Consider the following 18,441-nt stretch of genomic DNA (forward strand, 5'->3'; position numbering starts at 1 on the left):
CAAAAATTATCTTTTAAGTGGAATGTTAATCCAAATGAAATCTCTTTTCCCTACCACCGCCAGCTTTGTTGATAATGGTCAGCAGTTTATAGGGACTCAAAAAAACTTTTATAAGATTGAAAAACTAACCTGGTTTTTAAATATATAAAGGGGTATGGCATGGACTGTCTATTTGTGAGTCACATTTATTTCCATTCGTCATGTGTCGGTGGTTGTAAACATTTCATTTCAGTTAGAATCTCATGAAATTCCATATTTTGGGCCAAGTCCACACGTACAGCATTAAGATATGATCCAAACTCACAAGTCTAATTTCATACTCATCCACTGCTTCAGTACATGTCTACACATGAACTATTGATTTGGAAAGTTAAGATTCCTTTTCTAAATAAATAATTCTTTTGAAGTTGTTTATAGTCAAAGGGTTTTTAGAAGTCAAAATGTTTACCAGTAACATAAATGTTTCAAGAATGTTGCCTCTGTTTTATCTCATAAGTGAAAAGTTTTCAAGAGTTTCTCAGCTTCATTATGTAAAACTTACAATATTTTATCTAACTTCTCATTTCAGTGTGTTTAGATAAACTGAGACCACTTTAGGAACACAAAAGTACAATAGTTATCAGGTATTTGTTCAGTTTTGCCATTTGCAGAATCTAGCCCTTGCTATTTTAATCCACACACATGAATATGCACATGCACTCAAACAACTTTGTAAGTGTTCCTAATTATAATCATACATTTGCTTAACAGTTCTTCTGTATGCTTAATAGTAGGTATTTAGTCTGAAGGAGAAAGGCCTTTTTGTTAATAAAACCTTGGTACAGCAGGTTGTCTGAAAAACCAATCTAATTTCTCCTCATGATCTACAGAGGCAAGGGAGAAATATCTAAAGGAGCAATTGCCTTAAATCTCATGGCTGCTTTTGTATTAAGGCAATCAAATGTGAAATATCAATACATCTACACAGCATGAGTGACTGTATCCTGTTATTCTGATGAATAGCAGAAGTAGAAATGAGGAACGTGAAAAAGAAAAACACTAACTGAGAACAGATTACACACAGTGCTACAGCGATAGTGTATCATCAGGCAAGGTGATAACTTACTGTGTGTCTGATTTAAATGAAACAAATCAAGATGGAACATATGAATTCAGTTTAATTAGTTTAAAAACATAGATGTCTCAGTTTGTAGAAATTAGAGCTCATTCGTTCTCTTTCAGTTACAGAGAGGAAACTGCCAAACTTCTGCACATAGTACAGTTTTTGTGTAAATTTTACTCTTCTGTGTAGCCTCTCTCAGGCACTGGGCTCTACAGATTCCTACGAAGTCAGAGGGATGGGGATCCATGCTTATCCTGCATTGGATAACATAAGAAACAGCAGAAATTAGGGAAATCTGAGTAAACATTGAATTGAAATAATTAAAAGCTTCTCTTATTCTACCTGTTCATTGTTTTTTTTCTCTGATACTTCTTCATTCAGGAGTGAATGAGACTTCGGAGAACATGGCTTTTTAGTTATTGCATGACAATACGGTGTTGAGCACTCACTTGATTCTTGAGTATTGTGGTACAGCTCTGTCGTCTTTTTGAGTTTTATAAAGCTGTTTAATCACCAAACCAGCAGATACTTGTTATTCATTGGACCTGAGACTATATTACAGTATTAGTGTTTGCTATTGGCAAAAGAGATAAATGCTGAGGTTTCACTGTGTTAGAGGAATGGACCTTCTCCCTGTCTCTGTTTATAGACCACAAAATACCAAATAAACTGTGGTGGAGGTTAGTAGCGTAGATTTCAAACATAGTAAAATTACTAACTCAGTGATAATTAATTAATATGATTGTAGTTATTTTTCCTAAACTGTTCATTACTGACATTCAAGGCAGAGAATGCCCCATGCCTGGTTGATGTAGAAATCAGTTGCACAAAGAGATTTAAAAATAGATCTATTCCATTAGCAGCACTGTATGAAATATGGGTTGATCTATTTTCCATAGCAGTAGTGTACCAGTGCATGTTGGAAATTGTATTTTATTACTAATGGCGTGGTTATAAATCAAAAGTTGTGTGATGTGTCTACTCCCTGTTCAGACATTGTCCAGAAGCTGGCATAGTGGTGACTCATATTCTGTTACTCTTTGAAGATTTGATATTAAATTACTCAAACTTAATAGATTGATAGGTAGGGAATTAGATCCCAAAATGGGTTTGAATAAGTTCTAGTTCATACATCTGTGTCAGAAGATCTGCAAGTAGTGGTAAGAGTCGACAGCATTCTGGTTACTTCTTAGCTGTAGATGAAGCCTGTTCAAAGTAGTGCCTGAAAAGTCTGTTAATTTGCTATTCCTACGCAAGGAGGTTCAAAACTCCTACACAGGGATTTTCAGAGGGAAGAAAAAAGCTTACCGTCATATGGAAATAAAATCTGTAAGATCGTATTTTTTAATGCATGGAAGCGAGCTTGTACACAGAGACTTTGTCTCCATTGCAGTGAAACAACAGTTGCTTGGTTTTGCATTCCTGCCTAGTGGTTCCTTACACTTCACTTGCATTACGTTTCACTGACATGATGTGTCAGCAATATGTAGAATTACTTCAGGGAGCTTTTAATGAGATAATGGACCTTTAACATCCACTGACTATGTGGTTTAGCTTTTTTATTGTTGCTAGTACAACAAATATTTGTTCTGATGTTTTTGGATTGTCATAGCGGGCATCCTTTATACAAGTACGTGACCATAAGAGAACTGCCAGTACACCATATTGTGTCAGTGGTTCAACGGTTGTAGCTATGTAAAATTTGACAGACATAAGCTTACTTGCATGAAATATTTGCAATTCATTTGAAGAAAGTGTCTGAGGAATTTGTCAACACTTTGATTTTTCTGTCAGATAGTCTACATGGGCTGGACGGAAGAACGGGAACAAGACTCCCTTCAGGATCGAATGTACACACCAAAGTTTCTAGCACTGAGGGGATCTTCCCTGTATAAATTTATAGCACCTCCAGTAAGTATATTTCTCATGCTTAGTGGTAATAAATATTATTAAATAACATCATTTCATGCAATATGTACAAGGCTTTCACAATGAGCTATCACTCATTGAGCTAACAGGATTGCAAATTACAGCACTGGAAAGTTCCAGGGTATATGGTAAAGAAGCGATAGAAATCAGCTGTTCGTGGGATGATTGGGCATCTAACAATTTCTTTTCCCCAGCTTACCTGAGCTCTTAGAAAAATACAATCTACTAGTGCTAAAAGGGGGCTTTTCATTTTCCTTTGTCAGGCAGAACGAGCCTGAAGCAAGATGGTTAGATTTAAACTGAACTATCATTCTAGTCAAGCTGCTGAGATTTGGGAAAATATCAAAGCTTTTTGCATGCTGTGGAAATGGCAATATATCTGTGTTTAGATTTCATCCTGAATGTAACTTTTATGCTGTTTGGGAGCACCAAAAGGAAGGTAGGTAACCAAATGAAATTGTTTAGGTTAAATATATTATTAATTGGAATCTGACTGGCAACACTGGGCAAGATTTTAGCTGTTGTCTCATACTCAGCAATTTGCTTTCACAGTTTTATGTTACATCTAAACTATAATAAACAGAGAGATCCTCTAGCTAACTTTTAAGCCAGTAGGTAAGGAGCCAGTAGCAGTCCCATACCGGCAGCAGGGAGAGTTGAGTGGATTCGTTTGTTCCGTTTGTTGGGTGACCTTTCTGACTGCTGCTAAATCCTGTGTTGCCAGATCCCGGCTGTAGCTCCTTCCTGCCTGAATCACAGAATCACAGTCATAGAGTCGTTTCTGTTATAAGGGACCTTTAAAGGCCACCTACTCCAACCCCCCTGCAGGGAGCAGGACATCTTTAGCTGCATCAGGCTGCTCAGAGCCCCGTCCAACCTGACCTTGAATGTTTCCAGGGATGGGGCTTCTACCACCTCTCTGGGCAGCGTGTGCCTGAGGTAGTTCAAAGCCAGCTTGCAAGTCTTTGCATCATTCACTATTCATGGTTGTTTACCAAAATGTTTAAGGACATGTGAAAGACACGACGAACAGAAGTAAGTACGAATTGAAAACCTTGTGTGATCAGTGTTGGTACACTAGTTCACTGGTATGGGAGTCTGGCTCTCCCATGGCTGGTAATGGGAGTTTGGCTTTTGTTGGTGGATATTTTTCAGGATCAGATTAAAATGTCAGATTATGCTGCCAAGCACCTTAATTCAAAAGCATCTTTCCTGGCTTTGGCAGACCTACCCAAGCATTTGCTGTCCATCAAATAAAGCCAGCTCCATCCTACACGCTAGATAGAAGTAGCAACAACGTGTAGAGCTCCCGTTCAATGCAACAGAGGAAGATTGTTATTTTGTAAGCACTACGGAAGGAACTACAAGCCTCTTTACTGAGGATTCAGTCGTAAGTTTCCAGGAGTCAAATGCTGCTGGTGGGTAGATGGGTAATGGGTGATGATTAATGGGTATAGGAGGAATGTGTGCGTAATGGGGCAGTGAACCACAGTGATGTGAGTTCGCAGAATTTTGGCAAGCTGCTGCTGTATGAACCAAGCCACCGATCGCTGAAGTCTTTATAGCTCTTGTTTCAACTGAGGTGCAAGCACAACATGATATTGTTTTGCCAGATTCTAGTTCTTATTCTGAAATAGAAAGACAGTTCAAACAGAGAGAAAAATATTTTCTCTCCATGGAGTAAGAGGGAAGCAGAATAATAAACGTGCTTTTTAAAGGACAAACAGAGGAACAGTTCCTATAAAGCTACACTCATATGCTCAGCAAAATTATCTTCTTAGCAAAAGCCACAGTGGGCCTTTTAAAAGGACTTCTAAAATCCTGGGATTTATATGCAGACTTGTACACATACAGTTATGTTTGCTATTCTGCAGGTGTATGTGTTCGTCTCTTCCAGGGATTATGAAAGATTAAGAACAAGGCTTCAGTGCTGCAGTTTCAGAGCTTCTGTTTATGAGATGTGTAAAGTGTAGTTATAAGAAGAAAAACAGTTTTAATTATATTTGCAGTACAAACTCCTTAGATTAAGCTGTTTTCTGAACAGAGATAGGCTGCCAACTTTTTAACCAGAAAATCAAATGGAAGTATTTCCTTGGCCTCTGCCAAAGTCTCACACATTAGGGAAGCATGTGTTTAAACAGTGTATATTAGCAGCTTCCCTCTGCCTCCTTTTTTATCTGTTTGATCAATAGTACTTCTGCTGTCCATGCTCGGATAAATGAGCAATTCTAACATATCTTATTTGGGTGTTGAAAGCTTTGAACAAAATTACCTTTCCTGTTATTTCCAGGTACATTTTCTCCTTTAGAATTATTAAGTATGTCAAGTTTGGTGGGTTTCACTTTCTTACAGTGCATAGCTGGAAATCTCAGGGAGAATGGACTTTAATTGAGAAGGAGCAGCTAACACCTTTTCTTTTGCTACTCAAGCTTTTAAGTTAAAATATTAAAAGTGAACAGGGCAAGCAATTTCCATGGGTTTTAATTCTACAGTTGCTTTTGCTTTTTACATATTCTCATATAGAAAAAGTTTTGGTTTGACCTGAAAGGAAGTCCCTTTAGGAGTACAATCAAAAGCAGAAAACTAGGGAAGTGGAAGCTCTGATATTTTTCCCCAAAGTATGGAGTCTACAGTAACCTTTTAAACGTAGCTCCGAATGGCTTCGTGCTTCAGCAGCAGTGTAACTACTTTTCCTGACGGGGCAATATGATTTCAGCTTGTTTTGGGCTCACTGGAGCTGTAGCAAGACTCCTCTCTCCATATATCTGTTCATGGTGAGAAAGTTATTTTTTTGTCCACAGTAGAAAGAGCAGCATTTTTCCCCCCCTCCCTTTTTTTTTTTCTTTCCCTTTACATCTTGTTCATTGCATCTCTGAATAGCTTCTTAACACTCAGGCATAAAGATTATGTATTTGCAATATTTCTTTGCTTCCTCATTTTGTATCAAACAGTTTGTTGACTCTCAATATTTAGTCATTGCCTTCCTTAGAAATCTGGTTTAGTACCCATACTTCGATAACATAGTGAAAGTGGAGTTTGAGGATGATTGCAAATAAATAAAATTCTAATAAGAGGAAAGTTATGACTGATTTTATTGAACTTTCAGGTATACAATTCTTGTGTTAAATACTTGCTTAAAATTAATGCTGTTAAAAACAATTGTCAAATCCTAAGACAAAGAGGAGAAACAGACTATTCTTCAAATCTTTGTTAGAATTTGAGTAGGTTAATCATGGTAAGAAAAAAAGAAAATGTATATTTGCCTCTGTTGTTTCTTGTTAGTTTTTTCCCCTGGACTTCAAGGTATGTCTGGTGAGGGTCTGGGCCATTGCAAGGTTGGAGACTCTGGTTTTATGGATTCGCAAACAACGTAGGTGACTGGGAGCAAATTATGGCATGCAATTATAAGGAGGGAAGTGGTGAAAAACATTCCCTCTTATAGTCAAGGCTCTGTGAGAGGAATTCCAGGACTGCATCCTCTCACAATCTCAATGCAACATTATACTGGATGTAAAAGGTATAGAGATAGATTTTTATTTCTTTTTTAATACACGTAATTCTTGAAATAAACAAAAATAACTTACTTTCTTTTCCTGATTGTTTGTTTGGTTTTTCTCCAAGGTCACAACCTGGGATTGGACACGAGCTGAGAAAACATTTTCAGTTTATGAGATAATGTGCAAAATTCTCAAGGTATGATTAAAAAGTATAAAATAAATTACCACTTTGTCAGAGCAGTTGACAAGGCAGAGCATAATACTGCAGCTGGAAACTGCATGTGACCACCTCACAGAAAGAGATCAGGTTTTTTCCCTTTGAAGTCAGTGTTAGAAGTCCTGGTCTCAGTAGATTCAGAGCCAAACTAGAAGGCATGGCAAAACTGGAAATAAACTGATTTTGACTAGGAAACTATTTTATTTCTTCATAATCCTGTATGGGTTTTATAGCTTTACTTTAATGTCACGTTTAACCAGTACATTTCTTTTTCCAGCTGAGAAGCTAAAGAAATGGCAATCAATTTGGTTACTTTCAGATATGTTGATGCAATTAACAGTGGCTGCAATGTAAGATTTCATGAAGTCCTTAAATTATGCAATACCACTCTGAAAACATTTGTCTTATTTATTTTTAAGTTCCTCAGTTTGCCTTAACTATAATAAATTGGAAAAGAGAATGAAAAACATTTAGAAAGTTAGAGCTGTGAGTAGCAAATTGATTAAGGCCATTATTGCACATTGTATTTAATTTTTAATTCTGAATTCATTCAGAACGGTTTTCCCTCTGTTTTAAAACCAGTGAAAAACAGTTTTCCAGATGCTCAGCATTTCTCAATCTGAAACATGAGGAGTGGAAAAGGAGATGAAACAAATTGTCTCTTTCCATTCATCTGAAGTGCTTTCCTGTGTATGTTGATTTGGGGTTTTTTGGGTCAAAACTATGTACAAGGTAATTTGATCTTTTCTGAAGTTTCATCTAGGCAGAGATAGACTGGTATCAAAAAGAAGTATGAAAAAAAATCATATTTTTAAAAAGTATTTCCCATTGGGAAGACCTTTTACTGAAATACATGGTACATTTCCTAGTTTTCGTAGGTCACATAGGTGCACTGTACTTCCTTAGGGAGGCAGATTACACATGGAACAGCTCAATAAAACTCAAACTTTTTACATCAGAAACTTCAAAAGTAAGAAAACAAATTTATAGTCCAAAAACCCCCTCTCTGCTAGCAGTCTGGAACAGCGAAGTGAAAGGTGTTATTTTACTGCTGCGTTTGCTATGAAGTCTGGAGTCTTCATCGAGGAGTAGAACATCCCAAATGCAACACATTCCATCTCTGTGGTATGTTCTTTAACTCCCAAGTGTGGACAAACATTGTCTCTGTAGTAGTGGTCATGTACGGAGAGAGTTAACAGGAAAAGTTAGTCCCTCTGTGAAGATGTTGCATGATACGACCAATGCTCACAGTCAGGCTTCGAGAGATGAAAAATCTCACTTGTGACATTCACATGTGGGTTTTTTTTTCTGGTAACTTCTGATTGATTCAGGCCTTAAGCCTAGAAAACAGTAGACACCCAGGTCACTCTTCTCTGAGAAGTAAGGCTGTTGGAGCCAGGACGACTCTTCCTCATGACTTATCCGGAGGTTTTATTATACTGTTTGGATAGAAATGTACAGAATCCATGCCGTATGTTTTTCTGTAATTTAAAGGTCCTTCTTCTTTTCATTTATTCTGCCATTTTCCTTTGTTAATACTCATTCACTCACTTGTAGCCATTTTTGTTTCTTCCACTTTTCCTTTATCCCCTGTTCATGTATACCAATGCAGGGATTTTTTTTTTCTCTTTTCAGCTGTGTAGCAAAGTTAGTTACAGCCAAGGAGTCAGTCCACACAGCAGTAAACCCTAAACCAATTCCTTCCTGACACTGTTGTGTGAAAGCACAGAAAAAAGAACAAAGATGCTGGTTTTTCTTATCACCCAGCTCTCCAAACTGTCTGGGAAGAGGCGTAGGTCCTCCATTCTCAGTCTGTATTAACAAAGGACGTCACAGTAGAGAGGCAATTCCAGTTTAAGTGATACAGGAATATCATTGATTGTTTCTTTGTCACATTATTCATATTCATTTATTTCTTTACTGTCTGTAAACACGGTCAAGCTTATAATGTGTTGAAAGGTTCCAACGGGTTCTTTAGCTGACTAAAACCTGTAAATAACAAAAAATGGAAGTAGAAAAATCATTGCAATGCAATTACAGCTTCTGACATTGGAGTATTAATCTTCACCATATTCTAGTTTTCTGCAGCAGGTACTATGGGACTTAACCATGGTTTCACTAAATATAAAAGCAAGTAAAACCAAGAAAAACAGCTTCCCGTTACTACTACTACATTGAACCTCTGTAGAGACTCATGGTTTTGTTCAGCTTTTATGCCAGCATCATAAATGTCTCCATTTTAGCAGTGCATGTTTCTAGATGCATTTGTAAAAGCCCCATGGATATTACTGAAGCAGAGGCAACTTAAAAAAGTTACTGTGGTGCTTTGTGATCACTTTCTGTACTACCTCATATGCTACTTTTATTATAAATTTGTTTTCCTTGGTGAATGAGTTGAATGGCAAAAGGGCAGGCTAACAGGGTTTGAAGTGATTATGTTCCTAAAGATTGATAGATAGCATGGTAGCTCAGGAAACCTAATGAAAAAAATGAAGAAAAGAAACATGAGCTCGTCTACTGCAGTGTTTCCTCTCCTGCACTTCCTGTTGTTCCATGGCAGAGACTGAGTTCATGTCATTCGTTTCAGGAAAATTGAGAAGATAGAATTATTCTGTGTTTCTATTTCAGAAGAGGCAATCACAAGTCATTGGGCAGAGATAAATCCAGGAAGACAGTAATGCCTGTTTGCAGGACGCTATCATCCCTCAGTGTCTCGTACGTGGATTTAGTTCCATACTCTCAGCTAAACTCAAATTGTTCAGTCTACACATTCACTAGGAGTAAATATCATAGAACATTCCCAGACAGAACACCACCATCATCTATATTCTTAATTTATTTTAGAGTGATCACTGACATGGATTTTGGGCTAAATGGACCATCTAGCACTCTCCCAAACAGTTCCTGGTATAGCTGGAGAGTTTTCATGGGTGAAGGAGCATTTGTAAAGAGCTGTTGCATGTCAGCGCCCTGTTTTAGGGGGATAAAGAGTTTCATAGTATGGAAGTGGTCTGGTCTTTGCCAGCTGGCTATAGTGTCAGCAAACAGTCCCGTACATGCTTAATTAGTTAGGACAGATACAACTTCTGTGGCTAATACTCAGTTTAAGTAGAAGGACTTGCAAGGGATCTGTGCAAACTTCCGTACGAATTTGCCCAGGAATGAGAGGTAGTGCTGTTTCCGAAGCCTATTACTGTTTCCGAAGCCTGTTTCCTTCTATATTCATTGGGCTGGTGGGTGTCCTGAGAAGGAGCAGAAGACCTGTCGTCTGCATGCAGGACTGAGTGTGTTGGTCAGGACTTCTGCAACGCTTCTGTAGAGCCACAAAGAATGTGTGTCTTGGGTCATGTCGTCTTTGTCAAATTATTAAATACTATCACAACACTTACTGATCAAAATGTATCTGCATTACATGGCTTGCTCAGATTGCAACGAGATGTTTCAAAAACTTTTTCCATATTAGACTTCCAGTCGTTAGAAACTAGGGTGCAACCTTCACCCAAGCATGCTGGTATTTTCTCCTGTTGTATACTGGCTACTTCAATAACTGTCCCTCGTGCACAAGGACAGGACTTTACTAGATCTGCCTGAAAGCATTTTTTCTCCTTCTTCTACTCCATAATTCTGACTAAAGTTCTGATGAACTGCACAAGAGAAGTTTTGATTAGAGACACTTACTACCTTAAATTTGTCTTTTTAAATAAAATTGTAATTTTCCTCAGTTAGAGAGATTTCTCTTAAGTTTTTCTTCCTGACAGAAGCGCTACAGTGGAGAATATGAACTGCCAGATCCTACTGAATACACATTAATATTTCAGTGCTTCAGTATGAGAGAATGCTACCACTTCTGGTGACAGTAAAAATATTAAAACACTAAATAAATATTAATGTCTACACTCAGTAGAGGACTTCACCGATTTAATTGTCAGGAAGGGAATATAGTCCAAACGTTAAATAAAACTGAGAACTCAGCTGCCATCGTGGCCAATGTTTTCCTCATAGCTGCCTGTGCATGGGGAGCATGCTTTCTCCTCTAGCATCCATTCCAAAGGCTCTGAGTCGTCTCATGATCGATATAGGAAGCTGAGATGCCACTTTCAATTTTTACAAGTCTCTCAGCATCAAGCACCTGAAGGCAGGATCTTCTGCACCTTAATCAGAGATGTCAGAGATTGTGATGTGATTTATAACTAGTGGATTCATATGTATGATAGTCCTCTAGTAAATCACTATTTTGTTGTTACTGTATTCTTTTGTTTCTTTTCCCCCCCCCATCAGATTACAAGAAAAAGAAAGAGGAGGAGACCTGCCCTGAGCAAGGCAATAAGTCACTATTCTTGATGTGATTAGGACCTTCTAAGTAATTGGGAAGACCATTAAAATTTGAAGCATAAAACTAGATTTTAAAAAGCTCTCTTTTCCCTGTGGAAAAACAATTTTATTGACATAAATTCAGCAAAGGAGCACTGCTCCTGTAATTCAGTGTAACAATTTTAGATAGTAAAAAAGTATTAAAAAACCCCGAACACTGGCAATCATATTCATACACCACCAAAATAATAGTGGTTTATAGACAAAGATTCTGTAGAAAGTTTTCAAAATACCATGTAAAAATACGTATCTCGTAAGTATAAAGCTCTTCATTGTCAAGATTTTTGGGTTGAAATAATCATTTTTGACATGTAAATTAGGTAACGCAGGCTGAGTACAGAAATCACATTTTAGTTATACTGGATTAAATTATTAATTGTGAAATAATGGCAAATAGCAGTGAGCTATGTTTGATGTAAAAGGAACATTTATGGAGATGCAAATAACTGAAGACCTGGGGAGGGGTAAATACATAAATTGATAAGCATACAAAATGATTTATTAAAGATTCAATAGGTCTGTTGATTTTGGTGTGGAAGTACAGAGACGAAATACAAGACAGTGATGAACTCTTTAAAAAGAAACAGATAGTAAGAAAGAGTGAGTAGAAATCAAAGTCAGGCAAGTTCAGATTAGGAAGAAGTTAGAAACTGTAAAAAACCCTGAAAAGTTCTGGTGATTAATCAGTGGAAGGTACTGGTAAGAGAAGTTCATAGCTTTTAAACCACTTTCTTTTTTTTACCACCTGTTTTATTCAAACTGATGCTAGTGGGACAGTAACGCTAGCATGTGGATGAAAATCTGTGGTCCATGTTAAGCAACTTTTTTAGGCAAGATAATCTAATGATACCACTGACATTAAAATTTATTTCAACAAAATTGTTGGTAGAATTTACTATGAACAAATATTTCTAATTTATTCCAGAAGAAGCTTGTTTCAGCCTATCCCCTATTTTGCGGGGTAAAGCCCCGTTAACAGCCAACCAATTCCAATGGTAGGATTGGTCAAATCTTCACTAATCCAGAAAAGCAGGTACTTTTGTCACTGACTTCAGAAATGGGCAGATGGCCTTGTCCTGTTCAGTGCCACAAAGCTGGTTGAATTGTACATGTCTTCTTGGTACCCCTTATATTTTTGATACGCAGTTTTAATGTGCGTGTTTTGAGTGTATGTGCATGCATGTGCATGTGTAAGGGTGTATAATTTAACAAAATTTAAGTATCTTTGATAAATTGGTAAATAACTTAAATATTTAATCAGTTTTTCCATATGGGGGTAGAAAAAAGTTTGTTAAATTTTTCAGGTAAATTATGAAGCATAATATAAAAGACTGCTCTTCTCTGCAAGCAAGTTTGCCTTGTTTGCTTGAGTCGCTAATGTTCTTTGGCTTCATCCAAGAATCTCCTTTTAATTGTGAGAAAATGCTTTCTCTAGTTCAGTCCACCTGTCTTCTATCTTCAAAGTGTCATCCAAAAAATGTTTGGAGATTTACAATAAAAAGCACACTTTATTCAGGATAAAACAGGAAACATATTCAGGTGTCAGATCAGCTCTGAAATGAAATGTGAGGATAATTGTGAAAGGCAATCTGTGCTGGCAATATGTCAGGCTGGTGAATCATTGATGTTTATAGCTGGTAACGTTCACATCAATGCAGCTATAATTTTCCTACTATACTAATCAGGACCAACTTGGTGTCTCAGAAGACTTGTTTCCTTCCTTATTTAGCTGTTAGTCTAAAATCCTCAAATGCAGTTATGTTAATTTTCCCCCACTTAAATTTCCCGTAATTTTGTTCTCCATTTCCAATAAGTCAAGTATGGGAAAAGGATGCTCTAAGAAGCATGGGAAACTACTGAAAATGTTTATATATTCAGATAAATTTTGAAACTAATGCCAGTAGACACATAAACATATAAAGTGAAGATACAGAACGTATTTTGAGGTCAGTCGTTAATATAGTTTGCTCAACGGCTGAGACTTGCATCCTGATGTGATTCCACTAAAGTACTTCCCATGTACTCAAAACCCCTTAGGAGGCATGAGTAATGAATCCCTTTTATGAACAGGTTAATGCTGCATCCAGGGAAAACTAGATATTCAGCCAGGATTTACCTAGCTGCCAGTTCTTGGAGAAAATGCTAAACTATTGAGTGTTTTGTTTCTGAACGGTTGAAGAATTTTCGGTCTTTGGTTTGCCTCCTGTTCTAAATTTAAGAATATTTAATGTTTCCAAATAAAATGGGGTCTGTTCCCACTCTAACTAGAAGTACAGTTGTCTTATAAGAAAAATAGCAAAAGTCATAAATGGCCTCCATGTCCACTTGCATTAAGTCCATCATTAAGTTGCCTTCAGTTATACGATAAACTTCTCGGGTGCTAGGATTGTTCAGTGCTGAAATAGAGCTCCTGACAAGACCGTTGAAATCCCATCCCTGGATCCTTACAAGCATAAGCTGGTGTGTAGCTGCTCCTGCCTTTCTCAGAGGTATGCAGTAGGTAACCACACCTCTGGCCCCTTCCGCCATATTTTCTGTGATTCTGTGTGTGATGTCAGATCATTTCTCTTCAATGTGTACATAGTGTTACAGTCCCTAATCTGTGGTATGTTAATTGGGATAAATTTAACGGGCCCTGTGTGTTAAAGATGTTGACATTCCTGTATCTGTACAGCACCATGTAAGAGGCTTTTTTGAAAGCAAAGAGGTAAAGATGTTAGATCTGCTGCTGTATAAAGGCTTGTTAACTTTTTGATTCAGAAAAAGAAGGACAAACAATATTTGAAATGTAAAGATTTTAAGTAAGGCTTTTTCTGTTTCCCTTTAACTTTAGAGAGGTTTCATTTTTATTTTAAAGAAAAAAACACCAACTTTTTTGGACATTTTTAATGCAATATTAGGATAGTATGAACTGTCACCTTTTGGGGAAAAAATGAGGCAGTTGTGTTGGGCTGGGGCTGCCAATCTCAGAGTCTGATCCTGCTTCCTGGAAGAAATAACAAGATAAAGGCACAGAGGAAAAGAAAAAGAATAACAGATACAGAAAATGTATGTTTAAATGACTCCTGCAACCTCTCTGTTGGTTAGAGGCATCAGCTTTTCCTTCTTCTAAGAAATTGCTTTTTACTGCCTGTCTAGTGAGACCAATGGTGGGGTTACAGCATTCTTGAAAGGCAAAGCCAAATTCAACTTTTAACATAAGGCAAAAGGAAGGATGAAGAAGAACAGAAATCAAGTGTGAAATATAAATACTGAATGAGGTACTTGGGAAAGACAGGTATATCTCTGACATCTCAGATTTTCAAGATTTATCCAGAGTTTGAGAATGTTTCCTTTCATTGACTTATTCTGATCAGGGCATTTCTTGAGATTAGAGTGCTGCATTATTTCAGTATTTTATCAACTAATATGTTATGATACGTCACTTTTGGTAGATTTTGTGTAGCATTTTTCTCTAGTTTATCAATTTTGTCTTATTTTCTGCTCACATTCTTTAATTATTTGAGGGTTTTTTCCTGTCTCTCTTTCTGACTGTTACAATAATTGAATTTAGCATAAGATGTTGGAGGTCTATTGCATAAAGAATTTAGGAATTCATGCAACAGTGATCACACTGTATTTTTTCAGTGGATCTGTGTCTCATTCCTTATATAAAATAAATTGTTCCTGTCTCAGGGATAACTATTCAAAATTCCCATTGATGCATTCTCTTCGCAGTGGAGGTCTACATACTAATTGCTCTCAACAGCAAGAGTCAACACCGAAAACAGAAATATTAATTTCCTAACAGATTTTTATTTTGTTGTCTTATGATAGGATCTTCTTTTCCATAGGTACTTTTGATTTTTTTTTTTTCAGAGCACTATTAGCAACTACATGTAAAATATCATTTTTTACACAATTGCTGATACAGATTTGCTGACATACTGATATCCTACACAAATGCTTTCACTGTGCTGCCCTAATCTATTCTCAGCCTGCTGGAATGTAGTGACAAGCTATTTGAGTTTGTAAGGAAACCTGTTGAAAGAAAAGGAAAAAAAAAAAAAAAAAGAATATGCAGTCATGTAAGTAATGCTTTTATAATAATGAATAATCATTTTGGTGCTTAATTTTCCAGCCTTTTATTTAGTCACATTTAATTCTTATCCTTCCAGTATTTGTGTTCTTCATGAGGAAGATCTTTAAAAGACCTTTACCTATCTTCAAAACTAATGCATCTAAAGTTGGGAAAAAAAAAAAAAAAAACGAAAAACACAAAAATTTCACCACGTGAGAACTGTAAGGAGTTTTCTTCCATGTAATTTCTCTGACCTCTTCTGTTTTTTGAACCAGGTACTTTTTTCTCTTCCTGAAGAGGTATATAGCCTCTTGAAGGAGGAATAGTGTATCCCATTCTCATTTCCCAGGGCCTGTAGCATAGCATCCTCTACTGCCTGGGAAAAGTAGGGACAGTTCTTCTCTTCCTGTACACCATGGGGAAGGAACATGTTCAGAATGAAATCTTCAAAATGGTAACAGATTTTGCCCAGAACATCTAAATTTTTCAGTAGATCTGCTATTTTTTTCAAGGACAGCAAAAGCTCCCTCCCATCCCTGAAGCGATTGTTGCCATTGTGAAGAACAGAGGCCTCAGAGCAGCCCAGAAAAGCAGTTTCGGGGGGTGGTTCTGCTTATCTGTTTTTCTTTGTTTTGAACATGGACAAGCTGATTTCCTTCCTTTTCCTAATTAATTTACAGAACTGATTCAGCTGTTTTAACTATAATATGAAAATCAAAAATATCCTCAGGCAGGCAACTAACATGGAGAAAAACCCAGCTATAATTATTTAACTTTGAGAAAGTTGTAAACAGAGGCTCAGAATGAAAAGATAGGAGCGCTTTTTAGCATTGCTATCTATTATCATTGTGTTTACTCTCCTGGGATCTGTTCTTAAACTTAATTTCCAGCAAATAATCCCTCAAAGTTTGGACAGGTACAAAACCTTAATAACTCTCCCAAGAGAAGATCAGCGCATTTTTTAATCGCTGTTTGTAATTACGTTAGTCTCTGATTTCTCTTTAGCAGAACATAACCATCAATGCTCCTCTGGAAGGTATTAGAATAATTTCTTTCCTGAAAAGATTAGTCTGTTTTATGAAAATTTTAAAAATTTTCCTCATATGGAATTAAAATAAACAAATTTCTGAGTGGAGGTCATTAAGAAATAGACACAATTATGGCACTGGCTCAGGAGAAACCTGTGTTCAGACTCTTGCTCTGAATCAGATGAGAGTCTTTGAGACTGCATCATCTTTTCATCAGGCAGAATAGGAAATTAATTTTCCTATTCAGGCAGAATAGGAGAGTAATTCGAGCTTACTGCTGTACCTAATAGTTACAGGGAATGAACATTTCTGTTTCTCTCAAGCAATCAGACAGATCTTTCTAATGGAAATTTAATGGAAATTAAAATTTATCCTTTAATTATAATTATTTTCCCCCTTGAGAAAACATACTTTCATAAAATTTGACATTGAAAAATATTCTGTCCAGTTTTAGTTTATCTGGTATTCTGTGTTTATTTAAATGCATATATATACACATGCAATTGCAACATTCTTCTTAATGTTTTTTAACAGTAAAATTTGGAAGGGTCCAAATAAGATGAGGCATGGACAAACACGTGCATGCCTGCATGGGTTGTTTTTAATTTAGTTCGTGATTAACGAGGATATGTTGGAGAAGCAGTATCTTTTTTTTCACTCTGGACTGAATCTGTTCCCTGCTGCCTGTAAATGCTATTAGAACCATCTCCATAGCAACTAATGGCGATGCTCAAGAAAAGTGTTCCCAAAGTTTCAGATAAAGAAGTAGATCATTAGAATGCCTTAGAAAGAAGGATGTATGTTTATGTAGATGGAGCTGGTAAGTGGAAGGAGACACAAACAGTGAAATAATCAGGGCACTGATGCCAGCAAGTGTAAAGGCGTGATGTGATTAGTTTTTACAGCTGCCTTGGAGTTATTGCACTCTTGAATTGATGGGAGAATGCTTTTTATCTTCAGAGAATTTAGGTGCTATGATAGGATTTCTTTTTGCAGGACTGTCTAAACTAGTCAACTGTTTGTTTCCTCATCTGTGTGTTATTAAATATTATTATAATTAGTATCACAAACATGAATATTTACCTCATTTTGACAGGTGAAATAAAGTTACCTCAAAAGTCAAGGTCTATTTTGTCTGTTTAGGTATAGAACTCTGATTAGGATGGTTTTGAACATCTTACATGAATTGTTGTTCATGTCAAAAACTGCTCGCCAGTGTCTCTAATATTGACGGTCCCATCACCAAATTACTCTGTATCTTACATATAACTTTACAGCTAAACCAGACTTCCAGACAGTTTGTGAGCACCTGCTGGGTAAAAATCATGCCATGAGCATGAAACTGGTAGGCCTAGCTTTGTTTTCTACTGCACAGACCTTGGTAGAATAGAACAATTCAGTTCTCACTGACGAGCTGGACAGGGCGCTGGGCCGTGTTATCTAGACAGTGCTTTTCCCAAGAAAGGCCGGACCAGATGATCCTTGAGATCCCTTCCAACCTGGTATTCCACGATTCTATAGTAAAAGTTAAGGGTCTCTTGCATCTTAGCGGATTTAAATAATAGCCAAAATTCAAGTATTTAGTGCATTCATCGTACATAAAATGAAAAGACATAAGTAATCAGAAAGGAGCAGTGCTACTTCTGGAAAGGGCAGTCTTTCAAAAGAGAAAAGATTACCTCTGTGGAAGAGGCGGCGATGTCACTATTTAGTGATAAAGAAGCATTCTGCCTTAATTTGAAAGGACCTGCCTAATGAGCCGTGCTTGGTTCCTTTAGACAAATTTATTACTCTCACTTAACATGGACATCATTATTAATTAGGCAAGCAGGAGTCATACCATCCTGTCAGCAGAGCTGCTGGATTACCCTGAAGCTGGGTGTGAGCCAAGGACTTTCCTCACAGCCCATCCTTCAGCAGGACTACTTTCCTTCCAGTAGGGAATCAACATACTGCTACAAGTTTTGTGACTGTTCTCTTCAGAGAATCTGTATTAATTCACTTTGAGAACATCAGGGGAAATGGTACAGCACTAAGAGTATGGAAGAGTTCTTAAAAAGTCAGCATAAAATTGGCTCATGTCCATCACTGACCAGTAAGTGATTATAAAAATACAGGGCCATACCAGATTCTTACATGGGTAGCATGACATTTTAGATTTTAGCTGAAATAACCATTTGGTAAAAATTAGTTAATGAAGATTCCTGCTTAATCCAGACCTGGTTTTTGAGACTCCT

At 37.0% G+C, this 18,441-nt stretch overlaps 1 protein-coding gene across 2 annotated transcripts in view; it reads left to right on the forward strand.

The window, feature by feature from the left end:
• Positions 1-18,441, forward strand: part of SNTG1 (syntrophin gamma 1) — a 153,044-nt gene that overhangs the window by 105,296 nt on the left and 29,307 nt on the right. For both annotated transcript variants that reach the window (XM_086472624.1, XM_086472626.1), the window contains exons 12-13: positions 2,897-3,013; positions 6,653-6,724. In XM_086472624.1, the coding sequence (XP_086328750.1) occupies positions 2,897-3,013; positions 6,653-6,724 (189 nt within the window). The remainder of the gene's footprint in view (positions 1-2,896; positions 3,014-6,652; positions 6,725-18,441) is intronic.

The sequence above is a fragment of the Leptosomus discolor genome, chromosome 13 (assembly GCF_034619465.1).
Source record: "Leptosomus discolor isolate bLepDis1 chromosome 13, bLepDis1.hap2, whole genome shotgun sequence".
Taxonomy (NCBI): domain Eukaryota; kingdom Metazoa; phylum Chordata; class Aves; order Leptosomiformes; family Leptosomidae; genus Leptosomus; species Leptosomus discolor.